The sequence below is a fragment of the Anarhichas minor genome, unplaced genomic scaffold, assembly GCF_050575085.1.
Source record: "Anarhichas minor isolate MPS153535 unplaced genomic scaffold, ASM5057508v1 ptg000024l, whole genome shotgun sequence".
Lineage (NCBI taxonomy): Eukaryota > Metazoa > Chordata > Actinopteri > Perciformes > Anarhichadidae > Anarhichas > Anarhichas minor.
This window is the reverse complement of record NW_027466470.1, coordinates 5,032,209-5,059,748: the sequence shown is the minus strand read 5'-3', so window position 1 is coordinate 5,059,748 and position 27,540 is coordinate 5,032,209. Positions and strand designations below refer to the sequence as shown.

The window sequence follows — 27,540 nt, the reverse complement described above, 5'->3', positions numbered from 1 at the left end:
ATTACATTAGAACACGTACTTTTTTTTATAGAAGATGGATACAGACTCGCTCATTTCTTTTCATTTCCTCCTGTGGTTGAACAATTTAAATTGAAAGTCATTGAATACATCCCTAAATATTTTTTGAGGTATGACCCCCAACACATTACTAATAGTAAATCAAAAAAAAATCTTAATCTGGAGAGGTTTTGCAACCACAAATACAAAAGGGAAAATGTATCCATCGTGGGTTATATGAGCTATTTTGGTGTCTTACTTGCCCAAATTTTCTCTTCTACTCAAGTAACGTACAGATTAATACATTTTTTAGTAGTAGTGCTGTTGCATCCTAATATGAACGGCTGCTTAAGCCTGGATCTGACTTGTAACACACAAAAAAATGTCCAAGACAATCAAAATAATAGATATTTTTTGGATTTTAAGTTTGAATTTTAAGCCTATTATAATGAGGATAAAAAATACATTCAGTTATATACATGATAGAGGACATTACTGTCATTGCCAACAATGATCTAAATGAAAATAAAATAAATTCTTATTCTCTATTCTTCAATACAAATGTGCCTATAACGTCACATGAAGCATAGCAAACACTCCTAAAAGCACAAACCTTCACTGCTGCTCTTGAACACAACTCGCCCTCTCCAAGATCCAGCCCCTTGTTACTAAGCAACCCTAGTAGAAGATTGACAGCAACTTGGTTGGCAGCAACCAAGAAAGCTTTATTGAAAGGCAGGTTTTTTCTTCTTCTTTTTTTACAGGTTAGCTGCAGCGTTGTCATGCAGAAGAACAACACTCTTCTAGATAGCGAACAGAAGGTATATATTCAAAGGTGTATTAATACACACGTAAATTGATAGTTGACTCTCACTTTCTGTGCCATGACAACGACCCCCCACGTGCTCATTAATATGTAATTAGCTCAGTTAATTAACCGTCAACTTAACCTCAGTTTAGAGAGCGAGATGAGTGAAGGTATCAGTTGCAGACCTCAACGACAGGACGGCATTAAACGGTTTGTGTTTTCATAAACCCCATCAGAAGACTTTGAGCGATGCCAGACGTTGAGCCACTCAGATTCCCATCAAGGGAAGGACGACCAAGTCAGCAAGGTGAGAATAATTAGTTATACTTTAGTAATTAAATGTTCTTTGTTTGTGAAATAGATCAGCTGTGACGTTACACACTAATCGTATTTGTTACTAAGAGTTTTTAAAAGTCCAAACAGCAAACATACACACAGGTGTGACAGGTGATGTCTGAGCTGAGTATGTACCATAAGGTGCCTGTTGCTACTCTCACTACCTTTTTTGTTTGTTTACCTTTGGCCAGGATTGCTGTGGTGGAATTTAGATTTCATTATATTATCGTGCAAAGACATGTGATGCTCATTCACAACTAAAAGTAACTGCTGGGCAAAATCAAAATAGTGAAGATAATTTAAGACCAAGTTGATGTCAGTGGCAAAAAGTTACCTCCTGTACTCTATATTATTTAGATATACATATAATTACTTACAGTAGTAAGTAGATATAAAGACAGGAAACAAACACAAATATATATGGTTAATAATAATAGGAATATAACTCACATTAATTGACAAAACTGTACAGAGATGTATATTATGAATTCTCAATTCTTATCCACGATCGTATCAATCTCATACTGAAAGCTGCAGTGTGAGATAGCAGGTTAGGTGGAGGTAATGTTGTTTTTTCACTGCAAGGCCCACAAGATAGCAAACATGAAATCTGATGGAGATGCTCTGTTACAACAGATGGAGATACTCTCTATAGGGAAATAAATACAAACAAATATGGAGGACAGAAGCTAACCAGTGTGGTCAGGAGTCACCGTGTACATTAGTCATTTTGACATTAGGTTTTCGGTCAACACACACAACTTTAACGTAGTATTTATTGAGCTGTCTATGAATATGAAGTTCATTTGGATTACAGTTAGAAAGCTGCCCACACAAAGTCCATCCTGTAGACTGGACTGACTCAGAAATCATATCAAGGAGGCGAATACAGTTTTATGATAATTACCATTAAATATCTAATATCATTAGTGAAATTGCAGGTGAGACTATTGGCCATCGGACTCACTTGGGCCTGCTCTGTGGCTATAATATTCTCTATATATAATACAATATGATACTCCCTGCCAATATGATTTACAGCTTATTCGCCCCGCTGGTGACATATCGCCTCACCACCTTCCTACCCCACTCGCTTCTTTCTCTGTGTATTATTCATCTAAACTGCTCAGCAACAGATGGCCTTTATTTCAGGTCTCCCCACAGTTTTTCCTCGACTGAGTCTGAGTCAGCTCACTTCTAGCCATTGTTCAATTAACGGATCACCGTTGCAAGATATCTGTTATCTCAAGCGGGAAAGGTTCAGTAGTCTCACACACAGATTGTGACCTATGTCATACTGATTTGAGTACGAGTAGTTTGTCTTTAGGTTCTTGACAGTTTTGGTTGTATCCGCTAGGTGGTCATTTACCCGTCTGACTGTTTTAAAGGGGCCGATCAACTACCCCAAACGTGATGCTGTCCTTTTAGACAACTGCCAGGCAACACCAGACATCCCTTTTGGCCAGGCGGGTGTATGATGGCCTGGTGGTGCATGTTTCACCACCGCTTGTGACAATCGATGATGCTCTTGTGGGTGTGTTGCCTACGTTTGGTCCTCCTTTGGGTGGCGCACACTCAGGTTCAGCATGAATCTGTGGGCGGACCCCTTTCTCCAAGGCTGGTACTCCTCACCCTATTAAGTTCAGCACACACACACACACACACACACACACACACACACACACACACACACACACACACACACACAAAGTTGGCCCTCAAAATAAATTACTGGAAAATTGGCTAAATTAATTCAATTTGAAATGTCTTTCTTTTTATGAACATCTCTCTTCCCCTCTATCTTGTGGGCCTTGCAGTGAATAAATGCATTACTTCCACCTAACCTGCTATCTTACACTGCAGCTTACAGTATGAGATTGATACGATCGTGGATAAGAATTGAGAATTCACAATATAATATACATCTCTGTACAGTTTTGTCAATTGTACAGAACTAATGTGAGTTATATTGTTGTTTCCCCTCTTATTTTAAAAACATGCTTTTCTAAATAGTCTATATATTTGTGCTTGTTTCCTGTCTTTACATCTACTTACTACTGTAAGAAAATGCATGTATATCGAAATAATATAGAGTACAGGAGGTAACGTTTTGCCACCGACATCAACTTGGTGTTAAATAATCTTCACTATTTTGATTTTGCCCAGCAGTTACTTTTAGTTGTGAATGAGCATCACATGTCTTTGCACGATAATACAGACAAAAGACTAAGTCAGAATTTCTCAGATGTTGATCTGCACTGTTTTTTACCCATCATGTCAGCCAGATGGCGTCCTTTCACCACTAAGAATTGTGCCCTTGGGTTTGTCTTGAGATGTTGGAATTAGTCGTCTCTGCTCTGTCACTGATGCTTTATGCAACCAGAATTTTCCCAAATTTAAGTTTCTCAAAGTAAAGTTATTGAAGTAGGGTGAATGTTCCAACTAAGGTCTGTTGTTTTAATATTTGTGGCTTTGTGTAATTATGTAAAAGACATCTGTAGGTAGGGTTGGCTTTCAATTGCTTCTCTGAAAACAAATGTTTATATGTGATAAACCAAAGTTGCATTAACAGATCTTAATATTTTGTTTGTTTCTCAAGATCAAGCAGATCTTCAAGCCGTCTGCTCTGGTAGACGTCGCACATGTGCTTTGCTTAACAGTCCCTTGCCATGTGTCAACAATGCCGTTTACCATATCCAAGAGCTGAAGATGACGGTGGAAAATTGGTGTCAACAGGTAAACTGATGTCAGATGTGACGCGTGAGAGATTGTAAAACAAATATCCGATAGGAGTAAAAGTCTTATTTAAAAGCATTTCTTTCCTTTTTGTCTTGTACCAGTCTGGAAAATATCCGCCAAAGATCAATCAGGACAAGCATCAATACAGCAAAACTTTAAGGTGAAGTCCTCTCATGTTTTTATTTGTTACTATTTGTTACTATTTACTTTTGTTATATTCAGTAGGATGTAAAAACACAACATGAGTTTAACTCCTTTTTTTAACAGATTTCAGTCCAGAGACTCGGATACTGAGTCGGTGACATCTACGGAATTGTTCGTCGAAGGCATCGCAATTAGTGCCAGAGGTGATCCCCTTTTTCTATCATTTCGAAAATGTTGCAATAGAAAAGCACTATCGCACTATCCCAAAAGCCAATGTAGATAAAGGAGCAACACATACGTGTGTAGTGGGCACTTCCTTGTAGAAGCTCTCGGTTCAGTTTCTTGCAGTTGTGGCTAGTCAGTGTGACAGTAATTCCTACCAGTCCCAGTTACTGGTTCACATCTTTTGTCTACATGATAATTAAAAAGAAACCATCCAGTATCCACTTCTGCTAATAGAATACCATAGATTTTTAGGGTTTATGTTCATGTGCACTTTGCAGTTGGTCAGATTATGTCAACAAAGCTTTGCAAATACTAGTTTACTTGCTATTGCTTTTGTTATTGAGTTGAAAGTGCTACACGGTCCAATACAATGCACCAATCCTCTAAAGTTTGTAATCCTCCAGAAAGTTGTCCTTTATCGCCACTATTGAAGAAAATAAATGATGTCCTGGGAGAGGTTGTGTATCTGATTGAACGGTTGGAGGCTGATCGGCAGTATGCAGAGGAAGCTCTCCACAAAGAGAAGAGAAGAAAAAGATTCTTGGAGAACCAAGTCGACAGTATTTCACTTTGGAAGCGACAAGAGCACTCTTTTTTAGTCCAAAAAGGTCTGTGACTAAGACGTTGGTATCATTTCCTCATGAAAATATCATGATGCTGTTGTTCTTCAAAACAATGAATACATGTTTGAATTCATTTTTCACTGTTGCTTTTTCTCCAGAGCACGAGGCATGCATTAGAGAAATCACTGAACTGAAGTGGCAGCTAAACCTGGAGAGAGAGAAACTTGACCATGCTCAGGAGAAACTGTCACACACTGAGGTGTGGAACCAGAGTTTACACGACGACATCAACTTTGCCAAAAAACAAATTCCCATCGTAAAAGAAAACCTGGAGCGACAGAGAGGAATTATAAATCAAATCAACAACGCACAAGCTGAGGTAAACTCTAATTCATTTCATTCTTATGTATGTAACCACAGAGAAATAACACCAAATAAGGTCAATTTTCAGATTTGCTTCTTCCTCACACACTCGCTCTTTCTCACTCACTCACCCACTCGCTCTTTTTTAAATCTATTTTAAATCCACAAGTGGCATGGCACGAGGGATTGCAATGTTCGTTGCTCTATTGGTCCAGTCTTTATCCAACACATTGGTCGAGTAAAATCATTCCATTTTAACAAATGACTGGATTGCCATGAAATTTGGTACAGGCATTCATGGTCCCCAGAGGATGCATCCTAATAACTTAAATAATTCCCTGACTTTTCATTTAGCTTTTGTCCTTCGAGTCAGGATGCATCAAAATCCAATGACCGCATTCAGCTCCACTGTACTTTGAGTTGCATGCCTTCTTACAAATATGCCATAAAAGTGTGTCAATAGAGAGGAGGGTGATGGGGAAAAGATACAGAGGGGTCAACTTTGATACGAAACCTCTGCATCTTTATGGTTGCTGAATGAAACACCAGACTGACTCAATTAGTACAAATTACATGTTTATCAAGTCATTGGCTGTAACCCTGGGCTTTGATATTCAAGTGTTTACCTTTAATTGATTAGGGTTAATAGATAGGCTTCTGAGTTTTCAAATATGTGCCAAAGCTAAGCAAAGAAATGCAAAGAAAAGAAAAACAACAACTCACTGTTGGCTTATAGGTGCAGTTTGGGATTCATATATATTGATATATTGTCTTTAATATCATAACCTTTATGAAATTGTTGTGAAAATAAGTACCATGATCTCTCCCCCCCCCCCCCCCCCCTTCTTTTCTTCAGGCTGATGAAGTATACTCAAAAACACAAATGGATCTCCTACTGGTTGAGAAGGAGAAAAGAAAGATGGAGCTGGACACCAACAAGGAAAAGACATCACTGGATTCTTTACTGTTGGTGACAAAGAATCAGCTGGGTGACAAATTGTGAGTATCTAACTGCAGCGAAAACAGACCATCAAAGTAGTACAGCTGAGACAGGAGACCTCTGTCATAAAACAGTTGTAATGCATAATGAGAGTATACAAAGTATATACACCAAGTATCTGACTTCTATTTTAAGGTGGTGGCCTCTGTCCATCTGTTATGTGGCTTATTTTTTTATCTGCTATGACTTTTATTCTTGTGGATTTGTTATTTCCAAATGCTTTTATTCTGTGATTTCTTGAAGGTTTTGTGCACGCTATCAAAGTACAAAGTACAGAAAACAACTGAAGTCAAATGTATTCATCCCTTTTGCATACTTTTTGATAACCACGCAGTCCTTAAACATTTCATTTGTAATTGCTACTTAAAGCATTTCTGTATGTGGGATTGTGCCACTGAGAACAGTGTGGCTGTCAGGAGTCTGCTGAAATCATATAAAGGACCCCTCAAACAAAGACACGGTCAACCGCTGCTATAAATCAGTGTGCAAGGTATATTAAACTGCACGTATCCATAGCAACAATACTCCTGCTTGATGCTGCATTACCAGATGACGAGCCTCGCTGTAACGGACCGAACCGTTCATTTAACAAACGATTTCAATATACAAATTTTGATATACAAAATGAATGGCTTTTTTATATTTCTTCTTTGATGCTGACTAAGTCAAAACCAGGTCATGGATCATTTAAACTCTCTGAAGGGGAAAAAATCAATACAGGTTTGATTCCTTAACAATACCTTAATTAAGGGTGTATTTTCCTATTCAGTTAAGATAAAATAAGATAATCCTTTACTCGTCCCACAGCGGGGACATCTGCAGTTTGACATGAGTAAAAAGGAGAGTGCAACAACAAGATGCATCAGTAGAAGCTAAAACGAGTGTGATAAACAAGTAATCAAACAGTAAAGATATTATAAATAAGTAAAGAGTCTAAAATCTAAAATATATATAATCACAGACGGACTGAATGGTTGAGTTCACATTATTGCACATACGAAAAAGGAAACATAAAATGTTGAAACTGCACAGAATATTGATATTGTACAGTGGTATACCTGGATATTGATATTGCACATGAATGAATAATTTGCCAGTTTTTGGTATGTGCACTCTATTGGGAGCAGTGTTGATTGAGCAGTCTGACAGCAGCTGGGAGGAAGGAGCTGCGGTATCTCTCCTTCTCATGCAGCAGCTGAAGCAGTCTGTCACTGAAGGAGCTGCCCAGTGCTGTAAGAGTGTCCTGCATGGGGTGGGACATGTTCTCTATCAGAAAATGATAGTTTAGCCATCATTCTCCTTTCTCCACCACTTCCACTGGATCAAGGGGGGATCCCAGGACCGAGCTGGCCCCCTTAACCAGTTTGTAAAGTCTCTTCCAATCAGCGGTCGAGATGTTGCTTCCCCAGCAGACCACTCCATAGAAGATGGCTGATGCCACCATAGAGTCGAAAACAAAAAATAAAAGGTCTTCAGGAGTGCTCCTTGCACCCCAAATGACCCGGGTCTCCTCAGCATATACAATAGATTCTAGTCCGTCCCTTTTTTGTAAAGCGCATTTGTTTTGTCTGTCCTGTTCAGTTTATTGTTGAGGTGATCACCCAGTTATCATGCTGGTTTGTAGATGATTCTTTCGCAATATAGCGAGTATCATGAGCCGCTTGTGTTGTGATACCATCGCTTAACTTGTATTATAAATGTATTATATATAACATTGTGTGATTCCCAACCCTAAGTGAACTCTGGATTTCAAAAACTGCCTTTAATCCACCAACTTGATGACAAAACTGTGTTTCCTCTCCAGGGGAGATTCAAACCAGTTGAAGATGCTCGAGGAAGGTCTACAGGCAGTAATAAAGAATGCCGAAAAGACGATTGCACTTACAGAAGAAAAGTGTGCAGCCACAACACAACGTTTCTCTGAAATGATGGAGCTCGAGAAAACTGAAGAAGACCGTGTAAAGGATATAGTCTAGATTTGAATGTGTCAAGTTTCTAAAAAAGGAAGCTTTCAACCGTTTACAAAAGTAGTCCAGTTCATGTTTGTCTCCTTTATTACAGATTCTGCCAATGAAACTTCAAATTGAGGATGAAATGCGAAAGAATAAGAAATTAAAAGAGAAAGTAATTGCACTGCAAGAAAACATTGAGAAAACCGTAAGTATTGTCACAAAAGTGTTTAAATCATGTAAAAAAAAAAACATTTCTTCATAACATCGGTGCTGCTTTGTCTACTTATGTGTGTCTTGATAGTTCACTGGGTAGAGCGCGGGCACATAACTGCCAGACTACGATTGGGCTCTCACTGGAGCTATGCATGCTAATAATGTTTGAAATCATGACTCTGTGAGGTGTTTTGGATACGTGCATCCACTCAGTGGCACACTGTATGTCATGTTATCTGCAGAGACGTCACGGGGAAGCAGAGGTTTCCTGCATAGAAGAGCAGCTCCTTTCAAAACGTAATGCTTTTGCAGCTCTTCGTACAGAAAACATGGAGCATGAACAGAATGTGGAAGACTACAAGATGAAAACTTCAGAGAGGTACAATATCAAAGCCAAAACAAAGCAGGAACATGTAACATCACCTATTTGGTATTACTATAAATACAGTGTTCAGCAATTTATGTGAGCTCACCATTACTTTTCTGTGTGATTTTTTTTGTTAGCGAGGAGGCAGTGAAGCAGATGCATGAGGAGAGGAAGCAGATGCTCCAGAAAATCATTGACAATGACGAGGAGTGGGAAAAGGCCAAGGAGGAAGTGACCCGGGTTGTAGCTCAGCACAGTGTCACCCAGACTAAACTGGAAGAGCAGGAGCAGCTCACCTCCAAGGAAGAACAGAGGGCCGGGGTCAGTGACAACATATGTACATGTTCTATGTATGCTGCACGGGTCACTGTTTGTAGGGAAATGTGAGATAGCAAATGTCTTCTTCGGGGTTATTTGGGTCTCTCTCTATGCTCTACAGGATGAGATTGAAAGCCTGAGGAAAGTTCTGACAGGTCAGATGACCGCCCTGGAACTGCTGAAGGTAAATTCAGGAAAAATGCAATCACAAAATTGTGACACAAACAAAGGAGATTTAAATTGAAATCTTCAAAATATATCCCTGTATTTTTGCCGACTTTTTCATTTTTCCGTGGAACACTTTGATTGTATATGATGAAGGATATGAAGAGGTGAAGCTTCACAAAGCACAGCCTCAATAAAAATGGAACATTATACGTTCCATAAAGATAGTTTTAAATGCCTGGCTGTATTCAATTGCATCATTTTATACATTCCCACACCCTTTACATTTCCTGTTACTGCTTTTACCTCCTGTAAATGTTTGAAGCCTCTCGGATAATGACATTCTGCTTTGTGTTTTCTATCGCATCAGGGTCAGTGTGCAAATACAAAAGAAGAAATGTATCGACAGCAAAGGAGCTCAGAGCTGACTAACCAAGAACTTCAGAAAGAATTTGAAGATGCATCCACAGCAACAAAAGAACTGGAGACACACGTTGTGGTAATAATACAGCTTAATAATTATAATCTCAGTCTGAGGATAATTGTACATTAATAAAAAAGCAACAATTTATAAAAGAATGTACAAAAAAAGTATAAATCATCTGCATTTGTGACTAATCTTTTGTTTGTATAGAAAATCAAGAAAATGACAGAACATTTGCAAAGGATTCAGAGTGAACACAGGAACACAGTAGTCAACCTTGGGAAGGAGAAAGAACTCCAATGTGACCACCTGAAAGCTGCTCAGGTAAGAAAAGAAAAGTAAATGGTGGCATAAAGAATTCCTCCTGAGTCAGAGAACAGTCGCCAAGTCAGGTTTACTCTGTAAAGCTCATTGAGCACAAAGCTAGTCCCAGCTATTTATCATGTCATTCTTTTGTTGAACAAAATAATCTATCTCTCTCTCTCTCTGTCTCTCTCTCTCTCTCTCTGTCTCTCTCTCTCTCTCTCTCTCTCTCTCTCTCTCTCTGTCTCTCTCTCTCTCTCTCTGTCTCTCTCTCTCTCTCTCTGTCTCTCTAAACACTTTGAAGAAAACACGGTTTCAGCATAAATGCAACTATTTGTTTACAGGATTTAAACGCTGCCGTGTTCAAGAGATATGACGACACCCTGGGCAGGATCAGTGACCTCACGAAGAAGAGCGGAGAATACCGGGATGCTTCAGACAAAATGGAAAAAAGAGTCAAAATCATGTCAGAAGTCATAGCAGAACTTGAGTAAGTTAGTCACACACCGCAAACACTCAAAATAATAGTTCCTAATTGGGACATCTGGGCCTGGCCTACTGGCTGTCTCAAGAGTTAATGTCAAAGCTAAAAGCTTTTCTTTATAACACTTCCTACTCAAATGTTTTTTTAGCTTAGCTTTTAAATAGCCTTCATTCTAACTGGATGGTGAGGTTTTGTCCTTATCTTTTGTACATCTTGTCTGTACTTTTCATTGTTAATCTTTTATCTTTACTGTATGTTTATTGTTCTGTAAAGCACTTTGACTTTCCCCAGCATATGAAATGTGCTACACGAACAAAGCTGCCTCGCCTATAATAAAATATGGGATATTATTGTTGGGGAATACTCAATCTTTCTTCAATATCGGCATTCATAATCAACCTCTTCTCTAAAAATGTTTAGTATATGTGATGATATATTACGTTAAGTATTTCTTAATTAAATGCCTGGCTTTGAGTATAAATCTACAGGCTCCCCCACTGATCATATGTGCATGATATTCAAAATTTTAGAATAATGATAGTCTCCTTTTGTGTTTGATTTCACCTTCCAGAAGGGTTTTTGATGTGGTGGAATTCAAAAACAAGTCAGCTGCACTCGTAATGAGCACCTTGCAGTCTGATATTAATAACTGCCAACAACGAACACAGCGATCCATGCAGACACACACCGCTCGTGTTACAGCAGGAAAGAAGGAAATGGAAGACAACAAGGTAGCAAAATGTTGTTCAGTATTACTTTCTGCGAATACACGACTCTGTTTTGTGTCAAATACTGTGAGACAAGCTGCAGAAAAAAAACATCTCATTGTTTATTTGTTTGTGGATTAGTGTCAGCACATTGCTTGTCACAATACTTCCCTTAAGATGCAGAGAAAAGAGCTGTGTGCAATTAAAATTACAAGCCATGGTCAATCTTGTTTAAGTGCTTTTCCCACAAATGACAACTCACTGTTGTTATAGTCTTTTGTCTGGACAAATTTGATGATGCGTGTCGTGGTGAGATGCTGCTCCTATTTTGTTACCTGTAGGCCAACATTTTCCATAGCAATTTCAATGCACGCATATTGTTCACAATATCAAATAAGCATATGATCTGTTTTTTTTTTATATAGCAGTGTCAGAAATAGGCTCTTGTAAGAACGTAGGTACACTCTGCACAGAATGGCTTTGTGTTTGAACACTCCTTTGTAAGCGAAACCTCTATTTATTGTAAGGTTTTCATCTGCAGGATTATCAGCCCCAGCCAGAGCCTCTTTGCTGATGGGGGTTTCACATGGCTTATCTAATGTGAAATCGCCATGTGGTATATAGTTTCATTAAACGGTGATCAAGAATGCATTAGTTCAAAACAAGAAAAGGCAATGGAGCTTAAGCCGCCATGCATCCAAGTGCAGCAACTTTAAAGAAGTTGTTGGCGTGAGACAATTTAAGAATTAGAAGTCTTCCTCATAGACACAACTCCCATTAGCCAGATAAAAGTTAGCCATGCAAAAAAAAGGGTTTAGTCTCTTCACTTGACGAAATAAGATGAACAACAATACTCCTCACCAAATACAAAGATCAGAGCCTGAAGAGCGAAGGAAATTGGTCACTTTAATCATTGAGACCAATATAAAGCACACATAATGTCTGCATTAGCATAACATAATAAGCAGAGTGTGCATTCAGAAACCACAGTGCATGAAGCAGAATGGTTAGACTCTTTTAGATATTTCTTACAGAAGAGATTTCTTCTGAAACTGCTGACCTCGTACTATACTCTCATAAGCTGCTGTAGGTCACAGCTCCTCTTTCTCATAGAATACAGGTCAGTGAACCTAATACCACGATGGGAGATACTAAGTATGTGGCTATATTAAATACAAGGTAGTTATTTCTAAGCTACGCATACAGGGTATATCAAGGGGAAATAGGTCGACTCGTCTCTATTCACCCCATGCAGTATCTGAAAGTGTTGCGTCTTCCATACACGCACCTGTGTCTTGATTTGATCAGGGCTCGTCGTTTGGCGAGCACAAAGTAAACAATGCAAACTGCCGACGCTATCAGTTTCTTATGGGCAATGAAGTGTAATTTGTTCCATTTACACTTCACAACAGCATCAGATGGGCTTTGTCAGTGCTGCATGGAGTAATTAAACCTGAAATCAATAGCAGGCATTTGTCATGTTTACAGCCCCTCTTTCTGCTGGGTTAAACTCATCACTTTAGTGCTGTTCTGTTTTACTGCAGAGACACACTTCATTATGTCTGCAGGTAGACTTGAGGTATTCACCAGCCACATACATTGTTCAAAGGAAAAGAGGACATGCAGAGAGACACAAACTCACTGTGATTTATTTGCTTGATTTCCCAGAAAAGCGTCCATTGTTGTATCCCTGCTACTTATATTGCCTTAATTAACAGCACAAATATCAAAAAGGTGTGTATTGTATTTTACACACACACATCTTACAGCTAAAGTATCTTCTTAAAGGTCAGTGTGTGTTGCTGTACAGTATGCTCAGTGCTGTATATTGACCATTGTGTCTTTGGTGTCTGTACATGCCATGAAAACATTGATCTATGTGATCATTCATTATGTATTTTACATCTCTACTGAACATAATGTTGCGTCAGCAGTTGTTCTTCTGCCAGTGTAGCTGTGTTCTACTACAAACATATTGGTAAAATGATCACTAACACAAATCCATTTGTTAATTCTGATTGCTCTCATTGTCAAATTTCTATTTAAGTGTGAGAGGCTCCTGTATTCAATCCGTGTTACTTTCTTTAGTATATAGGTGACAGTTCGGGATGCATGAATCAGACACACCAGATCGGTTTTGAGGGCCGATTGTGACCTTACTAATCGGATCTGGTGTTGTATTAAATATGGTTTCTTTTCCAATGTCATTATAAAATCCAGAGTTTCCGACATCAGTTACATTCATTTAGCCTCAGAGGGACACCAGCTCAACTTTTTTAGCACTGCAGTGATCCCTGGTGTCATATTACTGTACATACAAATGATTTCACTGAATTCTGCACAGTAAGATGTTTAAATTTAGGGCAAAGAGAAAGCTGGCATTGGATCACTAGTAGCTATTGACAGATGCTTTGAATTGATCAGAATCAGGATTTTGAGACAAAAAGTTCTATCAGTATGTATGTCACAGTGCCTGCTTGTGTCTTGGTGGGTATTCATAATAGCCACCAGTATTTAAGTTTAATATAAAAACAGATATCTGTGCCATAGATATTGTGCTCAGTATGTGTGTTATGTGTTAATGCTTGTTACTATTATTCCTGCTACTACTAACATGTTCTTTTGTCTCTCTTTTATTTCTCTGTACGTTAAGGTAACAAACAGTATTAAATACACTGTAAAACCTAGTGGGGAGCTTTTACTATGGGCCCTAAGGGTTTCTTTCCTTTGTTCTTATGTACTGTTGTTGCTTTTTTCTTGTCACTTCCCTTTGTGCTAATAAACTTAACTATAACTATAAACACATTATTTACCTTTACCATCTTACCTGAACATTTTGTTTTCATGTGTTTGTGTAGGTAGCGCTAATAATTGCACTGAAGGAGAACAAACGGCTGGCAACTGAGTATGAAGGTCTTAAGAAGATCCTCATGGAGGCCAAACAAGAGGCAGTGTCTGCACTGAGCGAGAAAAACCGCGCACATAAATCTTTTCATTTCCACACACAGGTACGGTTTATATATATTTTTTTGTTATGTTCACTGTCACCCCTCTCTTCTGGCCCTGCTGTCTTGTGTTCTTTGCTATTCTCCTTTGCACCAGATAGCTCTTCTTTGCATGGCCAGTATATCTCAGAGGGTTTTAGTTTGGCACCCAGTGAGGAGGTGTCTGCAGCAATCTAATAATGATGAGATAACTTGAGTGGAGGAGGATGATGGATGTGACATAATGTAATGATAGCTATGTAGTTTTGCCACCAAGGGGAGTAAAGAGAGAGGTTGATGGTACATGTAAATATTATACCTTCCACATTTTCTTGATTATAGTTTTTCTAAAGCGGCCAGAGGTGAAACGGTTTATTATTACAAATGTGCCTTTGCTCACCACAGTCACACACACAGCATTGGCTAGGGATCAGCAGCACAGCTTGGGATCAGACAATGAATGTGCCTTCAGTGCTAAAATAGCACGAGAGGTCTTGACTAGTTGAGGGAGACAACTCGGCAGCATTTTACTGTTTAATCTATATAGTTTCTGACGCTATTTAACCGGAGTAGAATTACACATGACAAGCATAACACCAGGAAGAAGCCACACTGCTCCTGCAATGAAAAATGTCTATTTGTTCCAAAAATGACTAATACCTCCACTTGAGCAATTCCTCATCTAACTGCATGAATGTTATCAAGTGAAAAATGCATGCAAAAATAAAATCCTGTGGACAGGATTTTCCACGCTCGTGATCAAAGCCTGATTTTCTTTTACTCCGGATTCAGCCTTCACCATTTTTGTTTGTTTCAACTCCACACTTGTGTAACGACAGCCTCTCGGCTAGTGTTTTATGCCTGAATTTAGTTTTTTATAACAAGCTTATAATCAACAATGTTTCCGAAATGTAGATCACATTTAATCTGATTTATACAGGAACATTCAAGCACTCCTCTTTCAAATTTACAATTATCCTTTTAATGTTTGAATTTTATGTCCCAGTTAGTACATATATTACACAATGTGATTACCATTTGTTTGTCACTGGAGGCAACAAGGTAAATGCATTTAACATTGCCAGGATCATTTGAGAGATCAGAGCATTAGTGTGTGTGTGTGTGTGTGTGTGTGTGTGTGTGTGTGTGTGTGTGTGTGTGTGTGTGTGTGTGTGTGTGTGTGTGTGTGTGTGTGTGTGTGTGTGTGTGTGTGTGTGTGTGTGTGTGTGTGTGTGTGTGTACATGAGAAGCCTCACATTTGTGTGTTTGTAGAGCCCATAATCTCTTCCATTATATTCAAGTGAGGGACACAATGAGTCTCTCTTAAGTATCCTTGAAATATAATCCTGACACCAGGCATTCCTGACATATAGTTCAAATGACAAGTTTAAAACCACCCGTACTGTTCATTTAAGATACAGAAGTATACATGCATTTCCTTGCAGCGTGCTTTTGCACAACCCATAGTTAATATTCACATTTTAAATGCAGGTTATAGTTCTACCCTTAAAGCTGCCATTATTAACTCTTCACAGGTTGACATTTTGAAATACAGCTATAGGTGCAGCATCTAGTGTCAATCGTGTTATGTTATCTTGAGTGAAGTGTTGTCAACCATGTACCTTGACTGTTAGTGATGGAATGTAACTAAGTAAAGTAAGTACTCTACTTAAGTACAAATCTGAGGTAGTTGTACTTCTACACTGTTAAAGGTGAAACTACCCTTTTATAACGTAGTTCAAATTAGCACCACCACAGTAAAATGCTGCTTACATTTAATCCAATAATATAATATATATAATAATCACAGGGCCATTTTCCGCAAAAGTACTTTTACTTTTGATACTTTAAGTATCCTTTGTCAATAATACTTTTATCTGAATTATTTCAATGCAGCACTTTAACTTGTAATGGATTATTTTTGATTATAATTTACTACTTTTACTTCAGTAAAGGATCTCAACTCTTTGTCCATCACTGATGGTAGTGTGTTATTTATTCTATATTTATTACAATTGTCACTGACGTCAGATGCAACACAACAATCATGAGCTATGAAAAATGTATCATTTTAAAAAATGCAGCTTCAATAATACTTGTATTTCAGATACAGATATTTTTACTCAACTAAACAGTTTCATTCAAGCACACAAGTGTTGCATGTTTTGTGGTTTGTGAAGGCTTTGTATGTTCGTAGTGGAAGAAGTGTGTGCTATTCATTAATTGTCCGATCAAGACACATGTCAGCTGGTTTATCAAATATTAGAAATAAACATTTTTCTTTTAAAAGAAAGAATTTAGCAAAACATTAGGATATTTCTTCATCAGAATTCAACAAATGTAAATACATTAAAATAAGCAAAATTCTCATTTGTAAATGAAAAAATGAATGATTAATTAGCATCCGACAGCACTTATACTAGAAATCCTCTCGATTTGTACGTGTAAGCATTGCTTTGCTTATGTAGAGGCTCTCAGCTCTTGGCTTTTAACAGGGAACACCATAAAGAGCATTCTTGTTATTGTCTTTCCTTCAGGAGCTGATGACTGAGCTAATTCGCTTTAGTTTTCAATGCACTGGGGAACACATTGCCAAGCAATGATAAGCTTTGTAGGAAGAGTAGAGAGATGGAGGGGGAAGAAAAGCAATGGCATCTATCAGAATTTAAACCTCTTTGCTTGAAACTGTGTTCAAATAATAAAGCAAGCAGCATGTCTTTCCAAGAGACTAGGAATAATTTCTGGTTTCAGTGGGGGGTTCATGACTCTGTGTGTATGTGTAAAATATGTCTTGAGGGGATTGGTATAAAGTTAAACTGGGTGAAGTAGAAATATTTTACTCATCAGCTTTGCAGTCACAGAGTTTGCCTCGGCTAGAACAAAACTGCTGAAGCATTTAGAGAAAATTAACCCCCCATCCTGGCAGCCAGATGTGACTGGATTCTGATGAGTGCACACGAGTGGGCAGAGAAACCAAGAGACTGTGAAATTCCTGTCAGGCCCGTGTACTGCAGAATGGGCTATTGACTGCTTTCTCTATTCCCCTCCATCATTCTTCTTGAACACTGCCATTAATTTCCTCTCCTGCCTTACCAATTCCTTTTCTCTGCCTTCTCCCCCCCTAGCTCTCTTTGTTGCAGAAGAGGATGCACAGAGCTTTGGTGAAATACTTCAAACAACGCAGCCTCTACGGCCAGGCTGAACTGGACCGGTGCCAGGCTCTCTCTCAAGAGACCGACCAGAAAATAAAAACAGCCCAGGTATTTGTACATATACATGTAAAACACGCGGGAAAGCAGCACAAGCTGTCACCATTCATTTAAATGGTAAATCCTTCTATTCAACTTTTTCTCCCAGTCTAGGTATTCCACCAGAGGGAAGCGTATTCTTTTGCATACTACAGTAACTCCATGTTATGCATGGCATTGTTTGAGCCTCATCCGGCTAGTCAGTTGCCTTGTGTCTTCTTTGCCAAGCGAGGGCAGTCAGGCAAACATCCACCGAGGCTTTGTGCCTCACTGCTGTGGTGGAGTTAAAGACACCACGCCACTGTTACATTACATTCTATACATTCAGTCATCAGATCACAGGCTGACGTGATGGATGATGTGTCTGCTACAGTGCCTATGCAGTGACCCCATGTCTGAGGCTGCCTCTCTAGATAACTCTATATACACACAGCACTTTGTGTTTGGTCACATCGCATTAACATTTGAGCCCGTTTCCTGTTTAGCAGGGGTGTTATTCTGACTTTGCGGCTAATTCAGAGTGAGTTCGTTACAACGCATGGAGGATATCATGCAGCTTCTTCTTTGTGAGCAGAGTAACCTTCGGTCCGTCTTGCAGAAGAGTAGCGACATATTCTTACAAGGTTGAGAAGCAAGGATCTTCAATTAGAGGATAATCGGTGTCTAATCTGTGCTGTGATGTGAGATGAGGGCAAAGCGGACGGAGGGACAGTGATGAATCTTTATGAAATGTCCTGTCCAGCATTACCGCAGAGCCAGGTGGCACGCAACCATAGCATGGAACTACTTCCACCCTTTTTACTTCTTCAGTAGGGCATCACAAACCCCTAAGTGGCCATGTTTGTCAGTTGCAATCTGTTGTTTTTGCTGAAAAGAAAATCCCTATTTAGTTTTTTTGTTGTTCACCAAAATTCATCAGATATGCTGGAGTCCAAATATGCTCAGATTTGATTCGAGTTTTTCCAGGGGAGTACCTAGTGGAAATAACTATTAAGTGGTTTCCTTCTCTGTTCCTCCTCCTCCTCCTCCTGCTGACATGTTTTTCTGATGGGTCTGGTCCAGACATTAGAGGGAGCAGCCATGTCTCAGTGGCCCAGCCTCAAAAGGCCCCAGCAGATCACAGCTCAAGGCAGGGAGGAGTGGGGCACAGGGGGAGGAGCTATCAGAGATCCGCAGAGTGTGAAGGACAAAAGAGCTGGTGTATTCAAGCGCACCACACCGTCACCCGTCACAGCTCAGCGCAGGGTCCATCAGAGCAGGCAACACTCACTTTAAACAGGCTCCTCATGAGCAGTCCAGCTCAGCGTCTATCCTCCAAAAAGTACAACCTATATGAGAAAAAAAAAAACCTTTACGAGCAAGAATAAACACACAATCTGCATAATTACTTAAATATTAAGATCTTTTAATGTGATCCTATCACAAAGAAATGCACTGACAGTGTACATAATACACGTTGAATTTTAGTATGTCATTACTAAACACAGAGATTCACGATTGCATGATACATTATCAAAACACTGTGAGAAAGAAACGAAGAAATCAAAGGAATCTGATACCGGTTGTGACTGGAGTTAAACCAGGCCTATACTAATCCATCATGTCCACTTAACCCCACAAGCAGAACGTAAGAGGGGTCAGGTTAGCGCTTTCACGGCTAAGGCGTGCTTGAATCAGAAGCCAAATGGCAGTTTGTTCAAAAGTAGCTTGAGGGGAGGAAGGCCTAGGAACCCTAGGGTGGGCGAGTGGGAGTCGGTGGGGAGGGAGGCAGGCGGTGGTGGGAGTTGTGGGGGGGTGGGCGGGCGGGCTGTCATCCTGTTACACTCCTGCCAGAACTGGCAGTTCAGCTTTGTGTTCTGCGAGTTTACACTAGGGATGGCATAATTGACAATGGCTAACAGCGGAGAGCAGTGCAGAGCCTTGTTGAATGGCCAGTAATGATTGGAGCAGACGCCCACTGCCCCAGTCCCCGGGGACTGTAATCCAAGATCCTGTTTCTGATATAATTGTTAGTCAGAGAATTTCTGCATGGCTAGGTCGGTTCAGATTCCCAAGCTGGTTGACAGTGCCAGGCAGTTTAATAGAAAAACTGGATGCTGAGGTTTTTAAAACAGAAGAGCACTGAACCTGGACGTGGTTCACCAGGAGCCTCTTGTTCTCCTTCCTCACAAAAAATAAGAACGAGATGGTAACTTTACTTCCACGAATGTAGACTCACCATCAGCTGTGTGTGTGGGGATGCAGATAGAGCGAGCAGTTTGTGTTATTGCCTTTCTTAATTAGCTTGTTTCCATTTATTATGTTATTCAAACAGGAGGGGTTGTCAGCAGAAAATCAGCTCATCTCTGCGTTCCTGCAATCCTTGACAGATGACTCTACTACCACTGATGATGCCGGGGTGAACAAACAAGCCAGTCCAGGATCGAATGAGTAGATGCCTTCAGTTCAAATAGCAGTGTAATTGGACATTCACCTGTACCAGACAACTTACTTACTTACCCTAGCACGCTTCACTATTCCCCCCCCCCTTTACTTGCAGCGAATCCATAACAATGAAACAGGTGACTTTCATGCTGCTGTCAGGACTGATCTAATTTTAGCTGGGTGAATGATTGCAATTGGCTTTGCCTCATCAGATAATTAATCTATGTCACCATTAATTGGAAAAGAGAATAATTACAGGCAGTGTTGACAGAAATTCTACGCTTCTCCAGATTCCAAGATCTAATTACAACTAGTGAAACCCCGTGACCTTAACTAGCACTTAGCACACCTTGGCCACCTTGACCGTGTCCATGTGAAGACCACTGTCTCTTGAAAAGACCCCTGTTTTTGTTCGCGCTCCCCGCGCTCCTCCGCTCTCCTCACTCTCCGAGAGCTGTCTCCCTCAATCACTTTTCAATATTCAATCTTAATTTTGTGGAAGTTTAGCATTTTCAATGAGCTGGAGATGAATGATTAATGAATAAATTTAAATGCTTCATTTTGTCCATGGATCATTAGTTAAGTCCTTTGTGGGAAGGACCTGAGAAAGGAGTGAAAATTATTGAGACATTAGCCTGAAGCAATCCAGGGGTAAATAGTGTGCACGAAAGGATGTTGTGTGCGCACGATGCACTGGCGTTCTAAAGAACCCTGGGGAAACGCTGTTTTCAATTTGGAATCTTAACCCAATCACATTTAGTGCTTATAGAAAATAGTTTCAACAATGACATACTAATGGTACACAACACTACCGCCTGCTCCATATACAGCAGACTTTAAAAGTTACATATGAATGTTTCTGCATAAAGAATAGTCTCATCTGACTTATTACATATTGTTAATTTACATAAAAAATAGAAATAAGTAAATAACAATGGTCATATCTTTCCTGAAAGAGCACACATGCTGTGGATTTTCTCAAGGTCGATGCTCTTAGACGGCTCCTTTAGAAATAGTGTTGCCCTCTCCTTCTGTCTGTGTCTGGTTGATAGAGATGCTGTTGTTTTGTTGATACGCTGGATGCCTCTCTCACTCGTGGGGACAGAAGGGGGCAGTGTGAACACAACAACCTTAGAGAGACATAGTTGACTGCAACGCAGACCGGTCTAGTGTCTTAACATGGCCGTAGTGTTTCACCTCAAATCAATGATTATTGTTATTATTAAGTCAAACTGGAACATTTTGAAATACTTTTGGCTGAAAACAAAAGTATTCACACGTTCATACATGTCGTCTCTTTTACCTGCAAAAATTGAATTCAGATTTTTAATAAAGTTTTCTTCTGTAGCTTTTAACTTAAATATACTATATCATTTTAAACATATATAACAGCCTGCTCAGTGACATTGATGTGGAATCTCATATAGACGACTCGCTCGGTGCCACTAGATCTCCAAAAGCACCTTGAGGAGAGAAATGTTCAGTTCGTCTCATAATCCTTACTGACGATATGGCAATATCTTAAATTAAAGTGCCGCCCCAACACATTTATCTACTCTCTTTGCATCTAATCAATCCCCCAAATAAATGAAAGTGAGCCACAACTAGATGTCATCACATTTATCTGCCGCCGTGCCTCAAAGTGCACACACCTAAATGCTGCTACTCTAAGGAGGGTGGACTGTGGAAATACTGATACTTGACAGCTGAGATGTATTTTCTTCTATGTTCGATGCCTTTTTCAGTATGATGAGGACGGACTATACAGCACAAGCCTCACAGTGTTGTTGTATTCTGCGATACATCAAAGCTGGTTTTAGAGGATTTTTTTTTTTTTTTTTTGGCGGTTTTGTATAAATGCAGATTTTGCAAGAGACATGTTGGCAAAATCTGATTTACAGGCAGCATGATTCTCAATTTCAGCCCAGGCGCCACCATGCAGACGAGGGGCCCGTTTCGCCTGGATTCACTCCAGCGATCGCTTCTGATCGTTGACGTGAAGCCGAGTGAATCAGAGCAACGTTCTGTCTTCTCAAGCTAACCAAAGTTGTGTTTTGAGATCTTTTCAAAATCAGGAAAAAAAAACCTGAGGTGTCCACTCAAAACCTTCCTGTTCGTCAGCAAGTGGAGAGTTGAGCCATGGAGCTGATGGAGTCAAGGAAAGAATGTGAGTGTTGAGAGGTGCTACTGTGTCTAAAATATCAATGAGGGAGATGCTGCCAAGTTCTGGAGCACACAAGGGGGAATAGGTCTTCTGTCAACGTAGAGTAGACCAGGCAGATCTGCACTACTTCATATCTTAATATCTTACGGAGAATGTTTTATTTCGACTAACTACTTTTAAACCATGTCTGCTGTTCATTCCCTTCAGTGTTTATACAGTACACTGGGTTATTAGGGAGTGTGTTCCTTTAAAGTTTAGGTAACTACAGCATCTGTCATTCAGTCATACTGTGCAGCTGAACAATACACTGGAACAGTGTGTTTGCCCAGGTGAGTCTTTAATGTGGAACTCTGCCGAAAACATGCCAAACAAATTCATCAGTATAACAATACATGTTCCTTGTGTTGCCACACTCATTTGATTTCAAAGATATTTATCTTAACAGGATAATAATTTGTGAAAGTCTCTGACATTTGTGGCTAGCTAGCATGATAATAAATCCGTGGCTTGGAACATTTTTTAGTTAATTAGAGTCAATCAATCCAAACTTTGCTCACTTACCGGTGTGAAACCGGAGTATAATGAGCAGGAATCAGCATGGTGATTGGAAAACACAAATTACAGCTGTTAAAGAGAAACTCATCCACTTTTCTTCTGTTGATGCCAATGCCTGCTGCGAGGATTTAAAATTAGCATGGCATTCCTTTAATGGATGTTAGGAGAATGTGCTCCTCTATAATTAAAAAAAACCTTTTAATATCCTCGTAGGCTAAAATAAGAGGAGTTCTTATGATTACATGACAACTCTTTAAAAAGGACAGATAAAAAAAAAAAAGTTAATTTATTTCATTTTGTTTTATTATGAGACTGTTTTTTTTCAATTGCAAAAACATACACCTACATTTACCAATACTGCTTACATGCAGTACATGCTCTTTATGTGATGTATTAGCAATGTTTTGATTCTGTTAATATGTATTATGAGCCAATGAAGTAACTACATAACGGAGTGTGACCGTACTGTAGCAGCGGTCAGCACTGCTGCTTGGGTACGATCATGTGGCATATTAATGAACTCCCCTGATACATAGAGTATTGCTGTTAAAGGTGGTGTATATCTTTATAGTCACAGTCCTACATTCATATTATTCCGGACATATTCCATGCACCTTACATTCATGGTGTAATGATGTGAGTAATAGCCTGCTGATGTTAACGGCGCCCTACAATAGGACCTTTATCTGATCTCGGCTGTCAGACAGCAGTGTGATATGACCCGGCTGCTAGTGGCCACGATGTATGTGACCTCAGCGCTGGATGTAATTTCCTCTCAAAAAGCTGTTGGAAAAGGAGAGCTTATGTTGTCGAGCTCATGTCGTCGGGGCCGCTAACAGCAGCTTGCCATTGTATTAATTATTGTCAGGGAATCCAAGGGGTGTAGATAATACAGAATGCACTGGTTGGTCCCATTTGTTTCACTTGTCAGTGGAGTGAATAATTGGGAGTGCTGACCATATTAGACACAGAGAATTTCTAAACATACGACTCAAACGGTTGCAACACAAAAGTATGGCTTGGAAATGAGAAAGCTTAATGTCTGAGAATTTTCAAATCAGTATGGAATAATTTGCTGGCTTCCCGTTGCCAAAGGAATTTACTGAAGTTTAACTCAGACAACAGTAATTCAGATTCACAGGGAAACATACAGCTGTGAGTATTGTGCTGAATTAGAGAACCCTTGTTTATTATTGCATTTTACATTTCATTTAGAGATTATACCTGGTCCTTCAACGTTATATTTATTCTCTTAAACAAAACTGTAAAGCATGCTGCATGTGCTTTCCAGGTGAGTGTCAGATATTTTGCACCCCAACTTGTTTCTTTAAAGGCTTGAGAACATTGATACAGTTTCAGTAGAAGGGGGCTGCTAATACAATGGGGCTCATCTTGCAATTCTCCCAAGGAATAACTATCAGTCCTGCTACAGCGGCTTCAGCGTCCCCAGGTGACCGCGCCACTGAGCCCGTGCTCGCTCCATCGCACCCCACTCCACGCCTGCTGCCACCCTGAAGGTAGATGCATCACGCTGGGGAAACTGCGCAACAGCAGCCCCCTCTCCCTCACCAGCCCCCATAAAAAAACCTCCTCCACAGCACGGTGGCCACTTGCGGGGCCTCACACATGTCCGGGTCGCCACTGCAGCCCCGGTCCCGACAGCCCGGACTCTCCCTCAGGTGAGTCTCCACACCACCTCCATGTCTCCTCCCACCTGAACTGCACAACTGGTATCCTTTTGTCATTTGAGAAATGCCACACACACACACAAACTGTACAGACACACACACACACACACGATCCTGTGCTCACTCTGAAGAGGACACCGCCTGTTCCTTTCTGCTCACCTCCCGGCTGCCGGCTGACTCTCTGAGCCGTGTCTGTGGTGGCTACGCCATGTGTGGGGATCTGGGGGTTTAAAACAGCAGGCCTCCCATTCTCCCTGAATGGCAAATATAAGTGCTTCCAATTTATTACACCGTGGACGTTTTATGAATCATCTCTGACTAACTTTGATCTGAGATGACAGGCACGTGCTAATCAGTCCCAGTATCACAATGTATGAAGAAAAAGTCATATAATCAAGTAAATACGTGTCTGCATCTGTTGAAATTTCCAAATTCATCACGATGAAGTGAAGCTGCTGAGAGGAAATGTTGCACTTTAGCTGACCCTTTCACTTTCTCCTCACCTCTGTAGATTAAACTAATGCTGCCAGTGAACTCATTTGTTCCTTTTGTGTGAAGGCTACTCTCGGGAGAGGACAAATTGGTACAACCTCTGCCACACAGACAGTTTAAGTTACAGTTTACTGGGACTCACAATCAAAATCCCTGAAAATACTGTATAGTAGATGTTTCCATATCACGTTATAATAGCATTAAACACATAACTGTGAACTGCGAAAGATCATATACGAATATACAATAATATAATAATACAATAAGACGGATGTGGAATCAAAAGAAGCCTATTTGTGTTTAGTTAACTGGACTTGAAGCAGAGTCTTTAATTCAAATGTTACTGCTGAAGGCTTTATAATTCAGTATTTACTGTAACCTGCAGTTTGCATTAATTTTGTCTCACTACAGTCTTTCTAGAGAGGCTGCCTGCTGCATTTTCTGCTTTCCAGTGTTTCATTTTTTTATTTATTTTTTATCAGAAAACAACCTTTTCACTAACACATGAATTACAGCTCTCACTTTATAGGTTGCCATACCACACCACACTTAGTTAACAAAATATTTTACAAACAAGATGATATCACCCTCTCCATGATATTAATATGATATGTTCTCTGATCTGTAAACAGCTGGTTATCTTGCTTTTCCACGATAAGAGAAAGTGCTGAGGATTTACGCTTGGTGAGCACATTTGGGCTGAATCTTTCACACGTCACAAATTGCAGATGGGAAGCAGTGATCTTGAACAGCCGATCACATTTCCGTGACCATCTGACACCTTCCATTTAGGAAAATAATACTTTCTATCTTAGCATACCCCCTCTGCAGCAGCCAGCAAAAGGAATTATGCCTGGTAGACTTTGCTATTCACAACTTTGGAGCTTCTCCTTTTGTTTTGTTTCATTGCACTGATTCGATTAAATGTTTAAATGTCGGCAGTGAACAGTATTGGAAAATCTCATGTAACTGTTGTTATTTACTCTTTTGTCTTCCCCTCTTGTATCCATAATGCTGAGGACAAAAAGAAGACTTCTTACCCATAGAGGTATCGGAGTAATATGACAGATAAATATGAGTCGGGTTAACTGGTACAGAGAGTTGTAAATCACTGTGGTGTGATTCTTTGTCTCAAAGGGTTTAATTAGTCTAGAAATTCTTCTCTTATCTGATGACCCCCCTCCCTCCCTCCCTCCCTCCCTCCCCCCCCTCCCTCTGCACACTGCAACAACTTACAACCATAAACGCCCTGCAATCTGAAGACCAGTGGCCTCAGGAGACTGAGTTGCTACAAAGAGCTGAAAGAGTTGAAAATGGTCATTTTATTGCGTTAGAATAGCTCGCTCGAGACTTGGGTAATGTAGTGCCAACCGAGCGCTGGTAACGATAACAGTATGCGGACTCTGAAGTGAAATACAGTGAACTAGTGTAACGCTCTGCAGTGACTTTGGAAATGAGGCAGCACAGCCATAGTCGTAAACAAAAAAATACAAACGGCTTTCTCGGTGGTGACAAACCGCTAATTAATACAACAGTATTATATTTATACTTCAGTGGGGACTATTATGTGAGATGCAGTGCACATCAGTCATTTCACAGCGTTCATGTAGCATGAATGTGCTCGGTACAACTACAAGTGGGGGATATGCAGATATGCGTGCTTGTCAAATAGTCAAATAATCAAACAATATTCTGGTTCCATCTATTACGAATGCTACCTATATGTGGCCTGTTATTGCTTGACGGTAGCATGGTGTTGCTCTATTTCATAGTACATGAACAAACCCATTTATCCCTATCTGTCATTTCATAACGTGTGAGGTATCTGTCACTTCTGGTCCCACGGGAGTCCTGTATGTAGGTTTCTTTACTCTAATTGAGCTCTTTATTTAATTGACAGATTATAATTATAAGTCATTTCTAACAGTTTTTGATTGGATTAGCAAGAATGTTATTTTGCTTATTTGAAACCCGCAACCACCCCGTGTCAACCCGTTGATGGTTAGAATTACCTGATGAGTCGTAGGAAGGATACAGTCTTAATTTAGATTATGTCATTACTGTAATCTCCCCCCCTGAAGTTTTAAATGTCAGAGCAAGACATCCAGACCAGACTGGAGGCACCTGGGGCCTTTAGCTTGTTGTTGTTGTTGTTTTAGCGCTATGAATTACACCATCAGGTCAAGTGGACGTTCGCATAAGAACAAGTCTTATTTCCATTGCTGTGATTCTTCAATCAGCGTGCTTTGACAGATAAAGGTCAGTCTTGTTGGTGGAAGTGTGTCGCCGTATGGACTCTAAATATCCAACCAGGACCTCCACATACAAACACACTACTGTGCACTGGTGCTGATGCTGGATTAGGTTTCAACCCTGTGTTTGCAGGCCTGCAGCTAAACCTCAGGCTGTGAATCTGAACTAATCAGACAAGATAACAGATCATGGAAACACTGTGTGTTACGTTAGACTTGTTGTTTTATAACTTTACATCACTTTGGGCATGGTGTGCGTAGGGGGGGTGATGCTTGTGTCACATAGAAATGTAAAAGGGGATTTTAATGATTCAACATTCTAAACAATAGTGTGGACATTGTGGTGCATGTGGTATTTATGATGCAGATGCAAAACTTGAGTTTGTGTCGAAGCACCTTCTTTTTTTTTGAAGGACTAGCAGGAGCAGAATGAGATGAGGGGTTATTTTGGCGATGGAGATTAAGGCAGGGGCTTTTTGTCATTTGTGCGAGACAAGCCATTCATCCATCCAGTTCACAGCCAAAAAAAGGCTGGTCCCAGAAATTAGCAGTTTCAGCTCAGCAGCAAAGTCGTCGGGCTGTGAAGGCAGAGAGAAATTGACTAATTAGCAATGCGCACTAAAAC

At 40.0% G+C, this 27,540-nt stretch overlaps 1 protein-coding gene across 1 annotated transcript; it reads left to right on the top strand.

The window, feature by feature from the left end:
• Positions 1-1,054: 1,054 nt before the first annotated feature.
• Positions 1,055-18,788, top strand: ccdc178 (coiled-coil domain containing 178). The gene is made up of 19 exons (XM_076097113.1): positions 1,055-1,112; positions 3,741-3,877; positions 3,982-4,040; positions 4,148-4,227; positions 4,654-4,857; positions 4,971-5,191; positions 6,032-6,174; positions 7,980-8,133; positions 8,237-8,332; positions 8,583-8,719; positions 8,845-9,028; positions 9,147-9,209; positions 9,561-9,689; positions 9,825-9,938; positions 10,262-10,407; positions 10,973-11,132; positions 13,967-14,116; positions 17,218-17,352; positions 18,403-18,788. The coding sequence occupies exons 1-19, from the start codon at positions 1,055-1,057 to the stop codon at positions 18,613-18,615; spliced, it is 2,583 nt and encodes an 860-aa protein (XP_075953228.1). The 3' UTR covers positions 18,616-18,788.
• The last annotated feature ends 8,752 nt before the right edge of the window (positions 18,789-27,540 follow it).